At 45.9% G+C, this 20,908-nt stretch overlaps 1 protein-coding gene across 13 annotated transcripts in view; it reads right to left on the bottom strand.

The window, feature by feature from the left end:
• Positions 1-20,908, bottom strand: part of HERC2 (HECT and RLD domain containing E3 ubiquitin protein ligase 2) — a 209,997-nt gene that overhangs the window by 83,994 nt on the left and 105,095 nt on the right. For 12 of the 13 annotated variants that reach the window (XR_010151567.1, XM_054667265.2, XM_063794448.1 and 9 more), the window contains 14 exons: positions 20,039-20,220; positions 19,070-19,217; positions 18,243-18,439; positions 17,908-18,138; positions 16,610-16,748; positions 15,167-15,310; positions 10,420-10,562; positions 6,367-6,634; positions 6,133-6,269; positions 5,476-5,574; positions 2,620-2,788; positions 2,397-2,522; positions 475-583; positions 229-368 (listed from right to left, as the gene is read on the bottom strand). Coding sequence is in view for 12 of the 13 variants with exons in the window: in XM_054667265.2 (XP_054523240.1) it covers positions 229-368; positions 475-583; positions 2,397-2,522; positions 2,620-2,788; positions 5,476-5,574; positions 6,133-6,269; positions 6,367-6,634; positions 10,420-10,562; positions 15,167-15,310; positions 16,610-16,748; positions 17,908-18,138; positions 18,243-18,439; positions 19,070-19,217; positions 20,039-20,220 (2,232 nt within the window). In the remaining variant the exon portion in view is untranslated. The remainder of the gene's footprint in view (positions 1-228; positions 369-474; positions 584-2,396; positions 2,523-2,619; positions 2,789-5,475; positions 5,575-6,132; positions 6,270-6,366; positions 6,635-10,419; positions 10,563-15,166; positions 15,311-16,609; positions 16,749-17,907; positions 18,139-18,242; positions 18,440-19,069; positions 19,218-20,038; positions 20,221-20,908) is intronic. The other variant, XM_063794445.1, reaches the window with a different exon arrangement.

Here is a 20,908-nt window from a genome sequence, read left to right as displayed (position 1 = left end):
CAAACAAGCCTAGTTATTCTAATTCTTCCCCGACACCCCATCCTGATTTTTTTAAAAAGCCAGCCAGTCATCAGCGGGTAGGACCGTCACTTCCGTCTCACTGTACTCACTCTACAGAATTACCGTATACATAGGAACCTTAAAATAACAAATTCCAATACACAGTGGTCCACAATAAGTATTTCATTAATATTTGGTGGAAGAGAGAATATAAACATTCTGCCATACCTGGTTCATTTATTCTGCCAAATGTATGTCTGGTATTGTGTTTTTTGGTCTTGAAACACGTTTCACAAAAATCAAAGTCATCACAGTTTCTGCATTTGAATCTGGATCCATTGATAGGAAACATCTGACATCCATCACACCTATTTGTAAAATAGCAACTGAGTTAAGAAAGGTCATTTATTAAACTTAATTCAACAGAAAACCATTCGTCCCAAAGCAAATCTAGCAACCATAAAAATAACTCACGTAACCCCAGGATGAATACTGGGTACCAATTCCATTTCTGATAGCAACCCAGTCCAGTGAGACTGCTGGGGAAAGTCGACAATGATATCTTTTCCATTGGCACTGAAAGCTAGGACAGAACAGAAATCACCTGATCCATCTTCCTCTTCACCAATAAAAACCTGAACTTAAAACTGCACCTAGCCATGTCATACTACATTGTAGTTATTTGTTTTTTACAAAGAGTCTATCTTTTAGAGATAGGTACTAAAATGCTTATGGATGAAATAATACATGATGTCAGCGCCTGGTTTCAAAATAATCACAAGAAGGGAGCATGAATAATTTTGGCCTGAGGCGACAATCGTTAAAGCCAGGTAATGAGCACATGGAGGTTCATTGTAAACTACATTCCTTACTTTTGCATTAGGTTTAAAATAGGACATTTTGGTTTTTAATTACACCAAGTCAACAATTCCACACAATACCTTTGGTATCTCAGGGAATAAAAACCACATTAATAATGTGAAGACTTCTTTCGTCCTTTGATAAGAGCAACGTGTCACTCAAAACAAAGAAACCAAATTCTTATTTTTAAAATTTGTCTTGTTTTGATTTGCAAGTATTTTAACAATCTCTTAAGCAAAGAAAAATGTTTAAAGTAAAATATTAAATAATCCATTTGTTCTTATGTAACATGAGAAGCTCTAGGAACCTCTCACCACTGGGGAACCACCAACTGTGGCCATTTTCTAAGCGATCTGATGAAAAGAGAGCCTTCCACAAGGTTCAAACGAACAAACAAATAATCTCTTCATGGCATCAAGAGTTTATAAAACTATACACATACTTATTTCTCATGCAACTGTTAAAACGGACATAGTATACCTTTCAAAGTGTGCCACGGATTTGATTTGGAATCTCAATAGTATCATATTAAATATAATCTGAGAATTGTTTCCAGTTCCTAATTCCCATCATTAGCACATTTCCATTTCTTAAATTCAGTCCTAAATTTTTATACAGCATGAAAAAGAGCCAGGCATGGTGGCTCACGCCTGTAATCCCAACACCTTGGGAGGCTGAGGCGGGCGGATCAATAGGTAAGGAGTTCGAGACCAGCCTGGCCAACATGGTGAAACCCCATCTCTACTAAAAATACAAAAATTATCCAGGCACGGTGGTTGGCACCTGTAATCCCAGCTACTCTGGAGGCTGAGACCGGAGAATTGCTTAAACCCGGGGGCGGAGGTTGCAGTGAGTCGAGATGGCGCCACTGCACTCCAGCCTGGTCAGGGGAAGAGAAAGAAAAAGCAGTCCTGACAGTCAGGAGCTGGCCTGTTAATGTCAATGTTAGAACATTTCACAGAACAACTGACGGGACAAGTTTACAGAACACGAACATCAGGTAAGGCCACTCTGTGACTGATGAATCAAGGCACAACCAAAACCCCTCCTTAACCATGTGTGATGAAAGTCAAGTCTAATCCAAACCACAAACAACCACACAGTCCCCTATCCTGGTGATATGAATGACTGCTTCCTTACCAATCATGACGTTAGCATGGCTCCGTTCTTTCTGCCTGCTAGGTAAATTTATTAAGACATCCTGTCTTAGAATTACCCCTGCTTTCTCGACCCCTCCCCCAAATACCCAACATAAACTTCATTAGTCCTCGCTCACTCCCTCTGATGGAGACACCCATTCCCCAAGGTGTGTGTTCTCCTGTACTGCAGTGAGTTAATATTAATAAATCTGATTGTTTCACTGCAGGTGAGTTCCTCTGTGGCCTTTGGCAGAAGGCACTGACAAGCAAAGGAACACTCTATCTCTTTCTTCACACTTGTTTTCTGTTTTGTGTGCTTGAACAAAAAGAAATACTAAGTACATATGCATTAATGAAAAGTTAACATCAGGAATTTAATTACCCAGATGATATTACCTTTCACAACCCCCACACTCTGATGAGTCACAGATCCCCATTTGTATTTTGGTGTGGTGACAGAGGCTTTGACCCGCACTTTATCACCAATCTTGATGTGAGAAGAAGAACTTGGTGGAGGATAGCCTACAGATTTCAATAACAAATCATTATAATCAGTATTCATTTAAGGGAATTTTGTCTCTAAGAAAAAACAAAAGCACTGAACAAAGAATGTGCTCACCTATAAGTTCCACATGAATGTACCTAACCCAGTAGGTGCCCCCTTTCTGCTGCCAGTCACACTGCACATTGAGATCATGCAATCCATCTCTGTCCAGCTTGATGACTTTGCCAACATCACCTTCGCACACTTCTTCATACGCTCGGCAGCATCTAACCATCATTCCCACCTAGAATTAAAATGAAATTGGAGATCCAGTCCATCATGTACACAGGTGAAATGAGCCATGATAAGTAGTATTACTCTACTCTTAATAAAGAATTCTGACTGGGCATGGTGGCTCACGTCTGTAATCCTAGCACTTTGGGAGGCTGAGGCGGGAGGATCACTTGAGCTCAGGTGTTTGAGACAAACCTGGGCAACATGGCGAAACCCACCTCTACCAAAAATACAAAAATTAGCCAGACGTGGTGGTGCATGCCTGTGGTCCCAGCTACTCGGGAGACTGAGTTGAGAGGATTGCTTGAGCCTGGAAGGTGGAGGTTACAATGAGCCAAGATCACACCACTGCACTCCAGCCTGAGTGACAAAGTGAGACTCCATCTCAAAAAAAAAAAAAGAATTTCATCTAGCACCCAGAGTGCATTCTAAGTATTATTTAATGATAAAGGGAAGAGAAACTCTTTAGAACACTGTCTGGCTTTGTGTCTCAGGCAGGAAATATACAGGAAGAGCCTGGATCAACTTGTGTCATAAAGGAAGGGAGCTTTCAAAGATTACTGGGTTCATTCAAAAGGATTCCCTGATCATCAAAAACATAACAGTGGAAACATCACACCCTAAAAGCCAATGGATTGGTCATCATGATAATAAGGAAAACAAAGCTTCCTGGTCATCTTTATACATATCAGAACACCAATGCATCATTCTGAAAACTGATAAAGTCTCCCTGTATTATCAAGAGCAACCAAGATTAATAACAAAGCTTCTTTTCACAGAAGAGAATTCCAGCTAATGAACTCAGAGAAGATGAAGTTAGAAAATCACTATGGTGCAGCCCCTAATGATAGGTCTAGATGATGACACTAATGCCTACTGGAGCTATGAGATGGATAATTAATACAGAATGTCATCAAGGAAGGAGCAGGCTGACAAGACCTAACCCACCCAAACCTGCTTGCCTGTTGAGATGGGGCCGGAGGGAGTACATGCCTATGAAGCTTCCTGCCTGAGATTCAGCCTGGTCCAATCACCCTCCAACCCTAACTCCTATTGTATTGGAGAAACAGGGAGAGAGGAAGATGTTAGCCACAAGGAAGCCACCACCAAATGCAGCCTGTAAGACATTTGGAGGACATGGTTTCAGCCACAAATAAACAGCATGAAAGGAGAGGACGGGGGAAGGAGTATTATCATGAATGTTTGTGTCCCCCCCACCAAAATTCATGAAGTCCCAACTCCTAATGCGGCAGTATTAGGAGATGGGGCCTCTAAGGAAGTCATTAAGGTAAAATCAGGTCATAAGAGTGGGCCTCTGACACAACAGGGCTAGGGTCTTTATAAGAAGAGACTCCAGGATGGGCATGGTGGCTCACGCCTATAATCCCAGCACTTTGGGAGGCCAAGGCAGGCGGATCACCTGAGGTCAGGAGCTCGAGACCAGCCTGACAAAAATGAGGAAACACTGTCTCTACTAAAAATATAAAATTAACCAGGCATGTGGTGCATGTCTGTAATCCCAGCTACTCGGGAGGCTGAGGCAGGAGAATGGCATGAACCCAGGAGGCGGAGCTTGTAGTGAGCTGAGATGACGCCACTGCACTCCAGCCTGGGTGACAGAGCGAGACTCTGCCTCAAAAAAAAAAAAAAAAAAAAAAGGTAGCCACCTACAAGCCAGGAAGAGGGCCATCACCAGAAACCAGCCAAGCTGGTACCTTGATCTTGGATTTCCAGCCTCCAGAACCATGAGAAATAAATGTCTGTTGTTGAAGCTGCCAGTCTATGGTACTGTGTTATAGCCAACTGAGCTAAGACAAGGGGGAACCACTCTAGCTTGGAATAGACTTCAAAGATCCATCAACCAAATGTAGATAAGGCATACAATCTTGGTTGTATCCAAGTTCAAAAACTAACCATTAAAACCATTTCTGAGACAACTGGAAAACTACAAGCAAGCGTTAGATATGAGATGATATTAAGGAATTATTATTTATTTTGTTAGGTAATGCTGGTAAACAGAAATGTCATTATGTTAAGATTCTTTATTAGTGATACCACTGACATATATACAGGTGAAATGAGATGATTTGGGGGATTTTCTCTAAAATATACTAAAACAAGAGAATTAGGACAAGAAATGATTTAAAGTAGATAAAGGACTATATAAAACATAATTAGATTTTTAAAGTTTGATGGCAATGAGAATTACATAAGAAAAACAAGGAAAGGTATGTAGGAAGTGTCACAAGTGGGGCTAGTAGAAAACAGCCATCTCTGCGCCATGTCCACCGTGGACAGGCCACTTGTGCTCTCCGGCTGCCCCTGAGCCCATCTGCCCCTCTGTCCTCTGGCTACACCGGGGCAGCCACAGCAGCCTCTGTCTGGGTGCCCATCCTGCTCAGCCACCCTTCACACCCTGTAGGCTTTGCACCCATCTCACCTTCTCATTGCAGCCCCACATCCCTGGAATGTGCCCTCACTCCTACCCCTTTACTGTAGTCTGCTCTCTCTCATTCCAGGGTACACGGCACCTTCTAGCGTACCATGAGCTCACTGGTCAGGTATGTCTTCCAGCACCAGAAGGTAGGCTCCCTGAGGGCAGGGGCCTCTGTCCACTGATGTTTGGCATATAGGACATACTCAAATATTTGCTGAGTGAAAAACGGATCGAGGCTCCAGCTTAAGACAATTACTCACCTGAATATTCTCTCTCACATATACAGCATAATCATCATTACTCAAGAAATCAGCTCGTTTTTTGTACGTCTGGCTCTCCGTCACAACAGCACCAGTAGACTACAAGAAATAAATACATTCAAACAAAAAAACAGGAGAACGCGATAAACCTACTCAAAAAGAAATAAGTCTGTGAAATCTATAATATTAAAAAGTAGAGGATGAAATCCTTTATTTTCTCTATAAAAATCTTCATTTAAAAAAGACTAATAGCAGTAGCATAGTAGGCAGAATGAATCTCAAAAGCTACAAGTATACAAAATTTCCAAGGCACTTCCAAATTAATCCTATGAACAATTTACTCAGGTCAGAAACTGATGTGTCAAAACATGGTATTTTAATAAAATATCTTCTAATGGCTACCGAAGATCATGAGATGTTTGAACAAGGGTCTGTTCTGAAGCTAAAAGTAATGATGATATAGAAACCCAATCATCCCTTCAGTAGTGAAACACAGCTTTGTTCTGTGCCCGGCAATACCATAGGTTGGTTTTATGAAACAGTCCACAGTAGATATAGTTAATTCTTTCAAGGGACAGAGAAAGCCAAGGTGTAAGACTGTTAGAGCGCTAGACGGACAGCGGCCCAGGTGCGGGCGGTCACATGGGAGGCACTGACCATGGAGTAGGCGGCATCATCCATGTCCTCCACCACCTCCTCATCAGAATACTCGTCGGACACTGTGTCTGCATCTGAGAGCTCCGTGACCTGTATGTCGGAGTGGTCCAGCAGCCACCCGACCAAGGCTTCCACACCTAAGAGAGGCACACACAGCACACCAGCCACTGTGAGTCAACAGCCCTGAAGCGGGAACCCACACACGTACAAGCAGAGGCCAGGAAAACGAAGTACCAGGCAAGCCGGATGCATTCCCGGAAGCACCAGTGAGAGACTTCAGGGCAAACTCGATGTTCCTTCTGGAAAATCCCATCTCCATGAGCTGCACCACGATCGGCAGAGCAGGAACGGGCGACTGCTTGCGCCTCTTCACTCTGGCAGGGCGGATGTGCTGCACGGCGACAGGCGTGGTGGCCTCACTGGAGCTGCAGTCTTCAAATCCTGGGCTCGAAGGGTGAGTGGACTCCACAGCCAAGCACTGGCACACGGCCAGTGCAGCAGCCTGGGCAGACAAGAGGGTCCTGGGAGGTTTGGGAAGTGCCCTCAGCTAGCTTACACAGTCTAGGAACACGGGGGTGATGGCCTTCTACTGTGAACCGCAGTACGCAAGTCTAGAAAGCCCGCATTCACATGTGTGTTTTTCAATGAGTTCCTAAAACATGTTAGAAAATGACAAAGCCAAGTTTCACGGTTTAATGCAGAGAAAATACGTGGGGGTAAAATAACTTGCCTGTTTCAGCAGACAGAGAGCCTACTAAATTAGCCAAGTATCAATGTCCATTAAGGAAAACTTCATTACAGCCCCAAGCGAGCAGTCACAGGGGCTTGAAGGAGCAGGGAGAAAGGCATTTCCCCTGCCTTAACCAGGCACTGTGGTGGGGGCCACAGGCACCTGTGTTTTAGACAGGCCAGAAATGACACAGGACTCTCATGTACCATTAAAACAACCCTCAACTATTGAAGGGTTAAATAACCACAGTGAGGTTAAACAAGGTATTAAAAAGTAAGAGAAATAAAAGAGTATTAGTTGGGAAACACACTGCAATGAATCAGTGAACATCTAAACTGCCAGTCTCTGCAGCTGGGAACTCCCCACCTACAGCACAAATAGCACTTCCCCGATCTGTTGCAACTCCCTGGTCCTCCTCCCCAGCTGCTCTCATAGACTGACTTGCTATTTTGTTAAACGGAGCATGTGAGGAAGGAATCAGGAAGAAACCAAGGACACTGCGGAGCCCCCCGGTGCTCAGGAAGTATCAAAGCCTAGGGTTTTGCAGCGAAGTCTGGGTAACTTGGAAGTGACAGGTTTCATCCTAAAAGTTTAAAATTCAGAGCCAGATTGCGCCAAGAGTTCTGGTTCTGATAATTGAGAGTTAGGATGCACTGGACTAACCTTTGGCTGATAATAATCATGAACTCTGGATAAAATATTTTTTAAAACTGCTTGAGGGCACTGGAGAACAGCTGACGCAATCAGCAATAAAACGAGTACAACCCCTGACCCTGAGAAGCCTGCAGGTAAGACGCGCATTTAACCACAGATGGCGCACCTTCCTGCACTGCAGGGGCTGGGGTCCAGGCCTGCCAGAGCAACCAGAATGCGAGGGAAAGCCCACCTGAGAAACCACAGAGAAGCCTGCAGGTAAGACGCACATTTAACCACAGACGGCGCACCTTCCTGCACTGCAGGGGCTGGGGTCTGGGCCTGCCAGAGCAACCAGAATGCGAGGGAAAGCCCGCCTGATAAAGAAACCACAGAGGGAAAACCACAAAACGTGCGGACGGACTACCCGCAAATCTACAGCTGAATCTAAACTGAAGCACCACTGAAGAGCCTGCGCTCGGCACAAAGGGACCGCTGGAAGGCTGCAGGGGCTCCCCAGCTGCCCAGGGCCAGGACAGCATCTGAGGCTCAAGCTCAACCAACTAGAGGTGGGGAGGAGAATGTCAAGGCTTCCAGTGACACCCAGAAGAGATTCTAAATCCTTGAGAATTAAGGATCCACAACCAGGGCTAAGGGCAAATAAAAAATCATTAGAAAGCCTGGCACCAAGCCACCTCAGGATCAAGGAGGACTGCCAGGTACTGAACTGCCTGTGAGAAGAAAACTCCCCTTTCTCCAGAGGCGGCAGAACCCAGAGCCAATACAATGTAACGTCCAAAGAATCCAGAATGAAATAAGAATTCTCACATATGTGAAGGACAACAACCAATAACTGACTATAATCAAGGAATAAAAACTGCAAAGAGCAGCAGACCAACAGGTGGGCAGACGTTAGAATTAGCAAACAAGAAATTCAACATAACTATCAGAAATATGTTTTAAAATGTACAGTAAAAGATAGATTTGGCCAGGCACGGTGGCTCACACCTGTAATCCCAGCACTTTGGGAGCCCGAGGAGGGCGGATCATGAGGTCAGGAGTTCGAGACCAGCCTGGCCAACATGGTAAAACCCCATCTCTACTAAATATACAAAAATTAGCCAGGCGTGGTGGCAGGCACCTGTAGTCCTAGCTACTCGGGAGGCTGAGGCAGGAGAATCACCTGAACCCAAGAGTCAGAGGTTGCAGTGAGCTGAGATCACGCCACTGCACTCCAGCCTGGAGACAGAGCGAGACTCCGTCAAAAAAAAAAAAAAAAAAAAGATAGACTTAAAGGATGAAGAAAGGAACTGTCAGAAGAGATATAAAACTATTAAATGAGAGCCAAATGGAAATAAGAGATGTGAGAAATATAAAATAAAGTATGTCTTGGATGGACATAACAACAGATTAGGCCCCACAAAGCAAAGCATCTTGACCTTTCAAACAGATCAAGACAAACTAACCAAGCTACTAACAAGGAGAAGACTTTCTATTAAAGTCGTAAAAGGAAACTCACTAACAGTGTAACAGATGTATAATAGTATTTCCAGAAAAGAACAAAAAGAGCAAGGCAGGGGGAAAAAACAATAGTCAAAAGTTTCCAAATTTGGTAGGGGAACAAAAATCAAGCCAAAGATGCAAGCAGCTTCAGCAAATTTCAAGGAGGACGGTGGGGTGGGCGGGGTGTGCCACCACTGCATACATGAGCCCAGCTTAGGGAAACTGCAGAAAACCAAAGATAATAGAAAATACGAAAAGCAACCACAGAAAAAAGACATTTCATGCAAAAGAAGAGATGAGAACAACAACTCTCCATCAGAATCCATGGAGACAAAACAGTGGAAGGTCTCTTTTTGTACAACAGTCCTTCTCAGTTCCTGAAGGACAACTCTACACAGCCTTCCAGTTGTTCACACTTGGCATCTCCCAGCATGACTGCAGGGAGCACGTGCACCACCCCACGTGCTCTCAAGTTGCTCAGCGTCTTCTTTTGATCTCTGCCAGGGAGACTGGAAACACAACCAGGCCCTTTAAAATGAACCTTCACCTTGGAGGTTCCCAGACCTGAGAAGAAGCTGGAGTTCAGAAGAGCTCATGGCCAACCTCCTCCCTTCCTGCCCACACCCGTTTCTTGCTTTCTCCCTTTGCACCCCCACCATCTTTCCAGCTCATTCTAGGATTGGGGGAGGCCTCCCACCTGTCCAAGGCAGTGGCTGCCTCATCTGGACCCTTGCTCCCAGAAGGGCCCTGCTATCTGAGGGTTTCTGTTAGGGTAATTTCTGACTGCCAAACTGAGTACTGATAGTTTTATTTTTGTCTCTGATATTTTGTCCAGATTTTTAATGTATTACACAGCAAGAAAGATTTTGGAATGAACATCTCTAATCCTCTATGTTGCCAGCCATGAAAGCTCCCATCCCTCTTACACTCAATCACGTCGCCTCCTCTATGCGAACGTCCTGTAGCCCTGACCGTGTGCCTCGCTGCTGCCCTCACCTGCTCCACAGCATGGAGAGAGTGGAGAGGCTGGCGGCACCAGAGCACCCTCGAAGAGGCTCCTGAGTGAATGAAACAGACAAACGGCTGCCAGAGTCCTGACAAGCCTCTTTGAATAATTCTACTTCCTGGAAAAAGATCCCTTCATGAAGATGTGAGCATTTAACCCATGCTGCATCTAGTTAATATTTTTTCACAATTTACACAAACCACAAATAAGGTTAAACTTCAACCCTCTCAGTCTTTAGTATTATAATGTTCTGCAGACTATGCACAAACATGGTTAAACCCCAATGAATCATTAGAATTATTTGCGTACTATCATTTAACATTCAGAATAGATCCTTAAGAAAATATACATCTAGAAAAAAGTGTTCACAATTTAGTGCTGTGGATTAAAAACTGTCAAGGCTGCATGGCTGTACCTCAAGTTCCTGTTTATCAAATATGGCCTTCACAGGAGACGGCTGGGTGGCCGAGGCCAGCAGCTGCTGCAAGAGGATCATGGGGGGCTGCGGCCCTTCAGGAGACATGTCCCCAAGGTCAGGTGATACCACTGCTCCATCATCTGAATTTAAAAACAAAATATGTGTAAGATTCTATTTTCAACTGCGAACACCAGTTTACTATTAAAGAAAATGCACTGACCATGTTAAATCAGGTATGACTTCTGCCTCATTATGTGATAGAAAACCAAAATCTTCAAGGTTCAGACATCGAACAAAAACTAGACTCTAGGTTGGGTGCAGTGGCTCACACGTATAATCCCTGCACTTTGGGAGGCCAAGGCGGGTGGATCACAAGGTCAGGATATCAAGACCATCCTGGCTAACACGGTGAAACCCCATCTCTACTAAAAATACAAAACATTAGCTGGGCATGGTGGCGGGCGCCTGTAGTCCCAGCTACTTGGGAGGCTGACACAGGAGAATGGCATGAACCTGGGAGGCGGAGCTTGCAGTGAGCTGAGATCGTGCCACTGCACTCCAGCCTGGGCGACAGACCAAGACTCAGTCTCAAAAAAAAAAAAAAAAAAAAAATTAGCTGGGCATGGTGGTGCGTGCCTGTAATCCCAGCTACTCGCAAGGCTGAGGCAGGAGACTTGCTTGAACCAGGGAGTTGGAGGTTGCAGCGAGCCAATATCACACCACCATACTCCAGCCTGGTGACAGAGCGAGACTCCATCTCAAAACAAAAAGAAAAACTAGACTCTAAACCACTTTCACTGCCTGCTTTTGGTCTCTGTCCTTCATTAGTGCATCTGTCTCTTAGAGCCAGCAAATGCTCCTCCCCAGATTTCTGCACTTGGTCTGATTCTTTCTCTTTTTCTTGAGATGGAGTCTCACTCTGTTGCCCAGGCTGGAGTGCAGTGGCACAATCTTGGCAAACTGCAACCTCTGCCTCCTGGCTCAAGCGATTCTCCTGCATCAGCCTTCCCAGTAGCTGGGACTACAGGCACACACCACCACGCCTGGCTAATTTTTGTATTTTTAGTATAGATGGGGGTTTCACCATGTTGGCCAGGCTGGTCTCGAACTCCTGACCTCAGGTGATCCACCCGCCTCGGCATCCCAAAGTGTTGGGATTACAGGTGTAAGCCACCATGCCTGACCTACACACTCTCTTTCGTGTTCACTCACGGCTTCAGTAACCCCTGACACAGACACATCCCACGTGCATATTTCTAGCTGTAGCTTTTCCAGCTAAGCCTTGTTGAGATCATTAAGTGACCCCAATTCCAAATGTGTCATGTGCTCAGGGTGATGGCTTTTTGTCTGTTATGAGTAGCTTTAGGTGCAGCCTTTAGGACTCTGTTTGACACAGCCCCAGGGAGATCCACTGCCCTCAAGCCCACTTCACACATCTAGGTACTCATCCAGGTACTCACAGCATTTGCATGTGCTGGTTTTCTTCAGTGACAATTTCAACTAACTAGACCAGGAGCTGGAAATCTTTCTCTTGAAGGGCCAGAGAGTAAATAGTTTAGGCTGATGGGCTGTACAGTCTCTGTCCCAACTACTCAGCTCTGCCATTGCAGAGCAAAAGCATCCAGAGATGATGTGTAAACAAGTGGTGTGCCTGTGTTCCCATAAAAATTTACAAAAACAGGTGCACGGCAGTTTTGTCAATCTAGCTCTGTTCGGAGTCCCTGCTCGGCCCAAAGCACAGACTTGATCATCCTGATTCAGGTCTGCTGTAACTGCTTATTGGGCTGAGTGCAGAACAGAACAGCCAATCCAATTCCCGGGCTCCAATCTTCCAATCTCTACAACTGGGAAATCTTCATGTTCCCTATAACCTCTACTATTAATTGATTCTATACTTTCAATCGATTTCTTTCATCCTCAGCAGGTTTAAAATTAATTTCATAGCATCCTCTCCTCTTAAGATTAAGAAACAAACCCACATACTCCACATTCTACTGGACTTGCATATTTTTTTCAAACGCACCACTCACTATTCTCCCCTCAATTCAAGCTTGAAACAGCAGAGTCACCTTCCACTTTTTGCTGGTTCCCCATAAAGTTATCATCTACAAGACTACACCATCACAGTGGATGGCACCTTCCTTCCACCAGAACCTTCTTTCCCTTTTCATGCCTTCCCCTCATCACTTGAGGCAGGAGCAATTCTCCATCTCTGTCATCTCCTGTTTCAGATACTCCTATACCTTCCTAGCAGGTGTATCACCCAAAGGTCAATGCTTACCATGTGGCCCCTACCACAGCTTTCCAAGTGGGCCTCAAGTTTCACCCTGGTCTCCCAGGTACTCTGTAACAGGATGTCACCCACCCATCCAGCTTCAGCCCCACCACTCATCGACAAACCCTGAGCTCCAAGCAATGCAGAGCTGCTCAACACGCTTCCAAAGACTCGCCACTTTCACTCCTCTCCTCCTGGTCCACCACCAGCAAAGTGCTTGTCTGCTGGCATCTGTCTGCCACAGCCTTCAAAGGCTGCCTGTCCAGTGCTCAGCTGACACTGGCTCCAGATGCCTGTGGAACCACTCACATGCCTCACTGCCTCCTGACCCCAGAGGACAAAGAGAGCCATCTGCATTCACTTCCTCTCCTCACCCAAACCCTAGAGAGCAATGATCACAGAAAACGACTTTCCCCGAAAAGACTTAGCATAATGTCTTTCAATAGCAGGAGATCAAAAAATGTTTTTTTCTATTAAAAGTGACACAAGCTCATTCTAGAAAACTAAATATAGAGAAATATAAAGAAATAAAGACAGCCAAATTCCACCAAAGATTACTGGGTCACTATTTCACTAAACGGATAACTATGGCATATCTATAAACGGATATACATAGCAATGTGCTTTTCTGTTTACTTATCATTTTCATATTTCCACGGCAATAAACATATACAGCTAGCCCTCCATATCCATGGGTTCTGCATCCAAAGATTCAACAAACCACACATCAAAAATATTCAGAATAAAACAATTTTTTAAAATATAATTTTAAAAAGAATAGCAATAACAACTATTTACATATCATTTATTTTATTTTATTTTTATTTATTTATTTTTTTTGAGACAGAGTCTCGCTCTGTCACCCAGGCTGGAGTGCAGTGACACGATCTCGCCTCACTGCAAGCTCTGCCTCCCGAGTTCACACCATTCTCCTGCCTCAGCCTCCCAAGTAGCTGGGACTACAGGCACCTGCCACCACGCCCAGCTAATTTTTTGTATTTTTAGTAGAGATGGAGTTTCACCGTGTTAGCCAGGATGGTCTCGATCTCCTGACCTCGTGATCTGCCCGCCTTAGCCTCCCAAAGTGCTGGGATTACAGGCATGAGCCACCGCGCCCGGCCTATATATCATTTATATTTTTAAAGTATTTCGGAGGATGTACATAGGTTATATGCAAATACTACACCATTTTATAGAAGGGCCTTAAGCATTAGTGAATTCTGGTATAACTGGGGGTCTTGGAACTCATCCCCATGGATATTCAGGGAAGACTATATAAGTACCATCATTTTGAATGGCACCATGGTATCACACTGTATGGATACACAACATAAGAATAGGTATTTTGGTGTCTACAGTTTTTCAACACAAAAACAATACCAAAAAGGAGGCCATAATGACACTGTTGAATACATTATTATTATTTTTTTTTTTTTGAGACGAAGTCTCACTCTGTTGCCCAGGCTGGAGTGCAGTGGCACAATCTGCACCCTGCAATCCGCACACACTGCAACCTCCGCCCCCCCGGTTCAAGTGATTCTCCTGCCTCAGCCTCCCAAGTAGCTGGGATTACAGGCGGCCACCACTATGCCCCACTAATTTTTTTTTTTTATTTATTTTTTGAGACAGAGTCTTGCTCTGTCGTCCAGGCTGGAGTGCAGTGGCGCCATCTCGGCTCACTGTAAGCTCCGCCTCCCGGATTCATGCCATTCTCCTGCGTCAGCCTCCCGAGTAGCTAGAACTACAGGCGTCCGCCACCGTGCCCAGCTAATGTTTTGTATTTTTAGTAGAAATGGGGTTTCACCATGTTAGCCAGGATGGTCTCTAGCTCCTGACCTCGTGATCCGCCGCCCGCCTCGGCCTCCCAAAGTGCAGGGATTACAGGCATGAGCCATTGTGCCTGGCTGGTGAATACATTATCTTTACATGCCTTTTCGTGTGATAAAGTCCCACAGAATGACTTGCTGGGCCAAAGTATATAAATACATACATACATCTATGCATGTCAAAGACCAACTCATTTCCTCAGACGCCCATTAGATGGCTACACCAACTGAAATTCCCAGCAGCAACGTGTTCATGGAGTGCGGCTTTACGCGCATTTGAAGAACCAGCTTAGGTTCATCTTGTTACAATACAGGCTCTATTTCTTTGGTCTGGGGTGCGGCCTGGGAGTCTGCATTTCTAACACATACCTGCATGCCACCAATCTTGCTGACCCATGCAGCACACTTTAAATGGGAAGGCATGAAAATACCTTTTTCCCTCCCCACCCACCAGATGCCCTCAGTCTTGTCTTATAAGATGACGATGACAATTTTATTCACAGTTGGTGGTTGCTGGGCAGGCCACGCGTCTGTCTTGTACATTTATAAGCCACCTATGTCCATTTTTATGAACTGATTATTCACATCCTTTGTCTACTTTCTACTGCCCTTATAAAGATTTAAGAACTTTTTAAAAAGACACCTGTGTGAACAGTTCCAGTCTCCTGAACAGCTGGCTGAGACAGGATCTGCCGCAGTTTATCCTGGTGGGAGAGCAGCGCCCGACCTGCTTTCAGGATGTATAGCTTCAACTGCTGGCACCGCAGCAGGTCCAGGTCCACTTGTCCTGCGGAAGGAAAGACTCAGTGAGAAGGGCGTGCCCTGCTCAGACTCCCTCCTCGCCAGCAGCAAGCCTCCGCCACATGGTGACGAGTAACGCTCTGCCCTTCAGGAATCTGCCGACCGCACACACTGTCCGTGATGAAGGGCTCGCCTTTCCCAGAGTTACACTCGGTGCTTCTGGGTAAGCATCTTCTGCCTCCTGGGTCTTCCTTCCCTGCTCTCCAGGCACCTAACTTGATAGGACGCAGGATTCAATGGGTTTAACACGGTTAGAACCATGTTAGCTACTATTAATATGATCAAATGTTCCCCAAGTTGCTGAAGTTTCAGCCGCTTCCACTCTTCTTCTAAGACTCCTCTGAGAGAATCTGTCAGCCCCACTAGCTCTTTAACTGATGAAGATGGCAGCAATGCCCAAGGCTTATCTGATAGCAGAGGCTGCAGAAGCAGCACAGAGAGCATGGGGTGGGAAGGAAGGAGGGCCGCAGGTGCCGCTCGGACACTGGCTCAACTAACTGGCAGACAGGTTTATTCACCACGATGGGAAACGGCAGCTACTAGAGAAAGTCAGCTGAATTTCGGACATGTGGTGATTTGCATGCACTGCACCTCCAACCAGAGATGTGAATGGGAGATCCAGAGTTGAAAGTGCTTACATCATAAATGCTGAAGCAGCAATTGTAGGTCTGTGGGAGCAAGCGGGGAAAAAACTCAAGAAGAGTGGGCAGAATACGCCATAGTTACGGGTGAAGCCACACAGACTTCCAGGACATAAAGAATGAGCAGAGAGAAGAGCTCCCTAGAAACATGGAAACAAACTCAGGAGAGCTGCATTCTAGACCCGAAGGAAGGCAAAGCCAAGCCAGGCTACAGTCACAGTCTTAGCCATCCTGAATGTCACAGGCAAGCCAGGCGCTTCCGGGACAGAGGCCCCTGGATCCGGCAGAGAACAGGCTGTGACCCATGGTCCAACAGGGTGACTGGGCCACAGGGCCCTGGGATGGAGGGGAGGAGGGAAGAGGTGAACACAGACTTCTCTTCCGGGATAAAGGGTGACACGGAGAAGAGGGTGTGAGCCATGGGGTTCTTCAAGTGTGGCTCCGAACATAGCGACAAAGGCTGACTCGAAAATACTCATTACCACGAACACAGGGTTACATTCCCAACCGCAACTCAACAAATGGTGAGCCCACGTGAACCCCAGGACTTTAGTACGTCCGTGAATTCACTCATAAAAGAACACTGTACAAACGACACGAGTTTAAGACGGCAGCTATTTCATCAAGGAGCACCATGTACTGACCTGCAAAGGCCTGTTTAGTCGATTTCTTTATTTTGTGCTTTTCTAACTTGCTTCCAGCGAGGTTCACCAACTGAGCCCAGACAGACAGCATGGGCTCTGTGAAGGGCAGGTTGTTCACATTAAAGGCCACGGCAGGGAGCTGGAGAGGACACAGAAGCTGTCAGAGTGTGGCCAATATGACTAACAAATGAAACGTTCTGAAAGTCATCAAAACCATGGGCTTAATCCTGAAATGCCACACATACCCGTAAGCCTTTTTATAGCTGAGAATAAGCATTTTTTAAAATGACATTAAAGGCAGGATAGAGATTTACACATATAATAAGTATAATCTATATTAATTTTTCTTTACAAACCTGTCAACAATAATTACATCAGTGTGGTGGTTACTATCTTCTCAGATATTTTCTATATACTTCAAGTTTTCTACAACATGTATATATTCCTATAATAATAAAAAAGAGTACTTTATAGAAAATATAGTCAGGCCGGGCACGGTGGCTCACGCCTGTAATCCCAGCACTTTGGGAAGCCAAGGCGGGCGGATCACCTGAGGTCAGGAGTTTGAGACCGGCCCGGCCAACATAGTGAAACCCCATCTCTACTAAAAATACAAAATTAGCCAGGCGTGGTGGCACACACCGTAATCCCAGCCACTCAGGAGGCTGAGGCAGGAGAATCGCTTGAACCCGGGAGGCAAAGGTTGCAGAGGGCCGACAACATTGTGCCATTGCACTCCAGCCTGGGTGACAAGAGCAAGACTCCATCTCAAAAAAAAAAAGAAAAAGAATATATAGTAAGACTGCACTTGGGCTACATGAAAATAATGTAAATGGCTCCTTCTCCCTGTGCATCCTTGATTCACAGATTAAGATGACAGTAGCTGCTACATTAAGTCACGTCACTCAAAACTACTAAGCATTTTCTACATGAAGAAAGGCTGTTTTTTTAAAGGTGTTTAAACATGTTTGTTTTTTTAAAACTTGAGTTGTTCAATAAAAAGTAAACTTCATAAATTCACATTTTAAAATAATTAGAACTACCTCATAGATGCACGGTAACTTCTAGGTTGCTAAAGCCCTCTTCGTGTCTCTGAGGCTGAAATACACACGAACCACTGCTTTAAGTGCCCTGTGAGACAGGCCCTGCTTACCACAGAAGCACAAGCTCACACAGCTTCCTGGAAGGCAAACTTCAAGTACCAGAATCAAGTTCTTTCAAGTGCTGATGTTGGTGCTCGGTTCTAGTGTAAAGTCAATTTCCCTTATCATGCAGTAACTAAGCACAAGTTCACCTACTGGTTTCAGCTGATTCAATGGGCAAACGCGACACGTCCGCATGTCAGAGAACTGCACAGTGATTTTGCCCTTTGGGGTGATGCGAGTCACGGTGCCTTCTCCAAACTCATCGTGCGTAACTTGACCGCCCAGGCGCAGGCGACCATCGATGCCTCCAATCACAGCCAGGACCGCCATGAGGCCCCCCACTTCAGGGTTCTCGGAGTCGGGGAAGTAGTCCTCTAACTGGGCCTAGTGCAGACCAAACAGCGAGCTCGACCGGGGACACTCACGAAGCTGCCCAATCCCTACAAGTTTACTGTTCAACTAAATTAATTCTGAGAACACAAACCCACCCCTTCGGAAGGCCTTCCCGCAAAGCTGTGGGTGATGGAGCGGAGCTGGGAGTTGATGTACTTGTTGATGAGCCCATTCCACTGAGTCAGGGAGTGCAGCGTGCGCAGCAGTGCCACCACTTCCTCCGCCAGTGTGCTGCTGTGGGTGGCAGTCAGCGAGGCCTGCGGGCGCACCCTGCGCCGCCTCAGCGTGGACTCTGAGGAGGAAACCAGGGGAGAAGCTGCTGCACCGCTCTTCACCAGGGCACAGGGAAGGGAGACGGCCACGCACCTCTGAGTGACGGCACTGCACTGCTCTTCACCAGGGCACAGGGAAGGGAGACGGCCACCCACCTCTGAGTGACGGCACTGCACCACTCTTCACCAGGGCACAGGGAAAGGAGACAGCCACGCACCTCTGAGTGACGGCACTACACCGCTCTTCACCAGGGCACAGGGAAGGGAGACGGCCACCCACCTCTGAGTGACGGCACTGCGCTGCTCTTCACCAGGGCACAGGGAAGGGAGACGGCCACGCACCTCTGAGTGACCGCACTGCGCCGCTCTTCACCAGGGCACAGGGAAGGGAAACGGCCACCCACCTCTGAGTGACAGCACTGCACCACTCTTCACCAGGGCACAGGGAAAGGAGACGGCCACGCACCTCTGAGTGACGGCACTACACCACTCTTCACCAGGGCACAGGGAAGGGAGACGGCCACCCACTTCTGAGTGACGGCACTGCGCCGCTCTTCACCAGGGCACAGGGAAGGGAAACGGCCACCCACCTGAGTGACGGCACTGCGCCCCTCTTCACCAGGGCACAGGGAAGGGAGACGGCCACCCACCTCTGAGTAATGGCACGTCGGAGGAGCAGGTAGTGAGCAAGCTTCCCAAGAAGTCAAACAGCTTCTCCACGAGGCATTTCATGTCCCTCGCCCTTTCGGTCTTGTCCCATGATGGAAGGACTGCTTGCAACAAATGCACAGCTAAGATCTGATAAAAGAAAATTTATAACGACAAGCATTAAAAAAAATCTGATGAGGAAACTACAGATTGTTTTTTGTTTTTTTTGTTTTTTTTTTTGAGACAGAGTCTCACACTGTCACCCGGGCTGGAGTGCAGTGGCACGGTCTCGGCTCACTACAAACTCCCACCTCCCAGGTTCAAACGATTCTCCTTGCTTCAGCTTCCTGAGTAGCAGGGATTACAGGCACCCACCACCAAGCCCGGCTCATTTTTTTTTTGGATTTTTGGTAGAGACAGAATTTCACTATGTTGGCCAGGCTGGTCTCAAACTCCTGACCTCATGATCCACCTGCCTCGGCCTCCCAAAGTGCTGGGATTACAGGCATGAGCCACTGCGCCCGGCGTCTCTTTATTTTCTGTTCTCATAACGCAAGTAATCATGGGAAAATTTTGAGATTCATTATTTTACAGCCAGGTAATTACACTCAAGTTGATTAGTGATTAGGATTGTCAGGAACTTTAAAAAAAGCAACATTACAGATGCATGTGTTTAATTTAAAAAGAATTATTTTTAGTTTAATTCTTAAGACAATTACACTACAAATTCTGTGAAGCAGATGAGTGAGTAGTTGCAGGATTTACCACTTAAGAGAAAAGCAGGTAAACTGAAGGTTAGCAACTTACCAATTATCAAGGACCTCCGGCCCTTGCCTCCAGAAAATCTACCCTGTCACTTCTAGACCCTTTCTGCACTCGTTACTGAATAAAGGCCCCTGACTCTGAGGGCAGGGAACTTCAGCACATGGATGCCTCTCTCAGGGAACTGGTTTTGCCTGGCAGCACATTACCTGCCTCTGCAGAGAGGTGGCAGTGAAGGGTGCGTGCCCTTCCACGACCTTCATGAGCAGCGTGATCCACTGCGGGGAGCTGAGGGCACCGCATACCTGCGGCGTGAGAGCGATGCTCCGCACAAACCCCAGCGTGCACCAGCTCCGGTGTTGCTCCCTGTACACCAGCCTGTTTGGAGAAGCTGCGGGAGGGAAAATAGACATGCTTGGTAACAAGTCCCTAAAGACAAATCCCTAAAGATATATCCTTATTTTTTTATCAACTTACTTTATTTTTCTACAATAAGCTCCTTTACAAATATATTGCAGTTTGTAAATTAATTCAAACTAATTCAAAGTGAGAAGTGGAAGGCGGCTTTTAAGTTAGTTCAAGAAACATTTCTGAATTTTTCTTTTTTTTTTAGAGAAGGGCTCTCACTATGTTGCCCAGGCTGGTCTAAAACTCCTGGGTTCAAGTGATTCTCCTGCCTTGCCCTGCCAAATAGCTGGGACTACAGGCATTTTTTAAACCTTCTAAGTATGTGTAGTGAAAGTAGTTAGGGAATTTTAGCTATGCATTGTTTCTAGGCAATAGGAAAATCATCTATAATTCAAATAACAGTACTTTGCAACAGTGCATCTATTATATTTTTAATTTCGTGTTTTAAATATCTCCACAATCTTGCTTATATTTAATCTGCACCACTTAAATTTTTTTTTGTATTTTTAGTAGAGACAGTTTCCAATCCAAGTTTAATACATCTGCATTAACAAAATGAGTTTTTCACTAGGTTTACACCACTGGATTCTGGCACCAGTGGGCCCACCTCTGCTCCACCTGGCTCCAGGACTCCACTACTCCCTGAATGGAGGCTGAGGCTTGGAGGCTGG

Source organism: Pan troglodytes, chromosome 16 (genome assembly GCF_028858775.2).
Source record: "Pan troglodytes isolate AG18354 chromosome 16, NHGRI_mPanTro3-v2.0_pri, whole genome shotgun sequence".
Classification (NCBI taxonomy): Eukaryota; Metazoa; Chordata; class Mammalia; order Primates; family Hominidae; genus Pan; species Pan troglodytes.
Note: the sequence above shows the minus strand (reverse complement) of the source record. Positions and strands in the feature narration are given on the sequence as shown.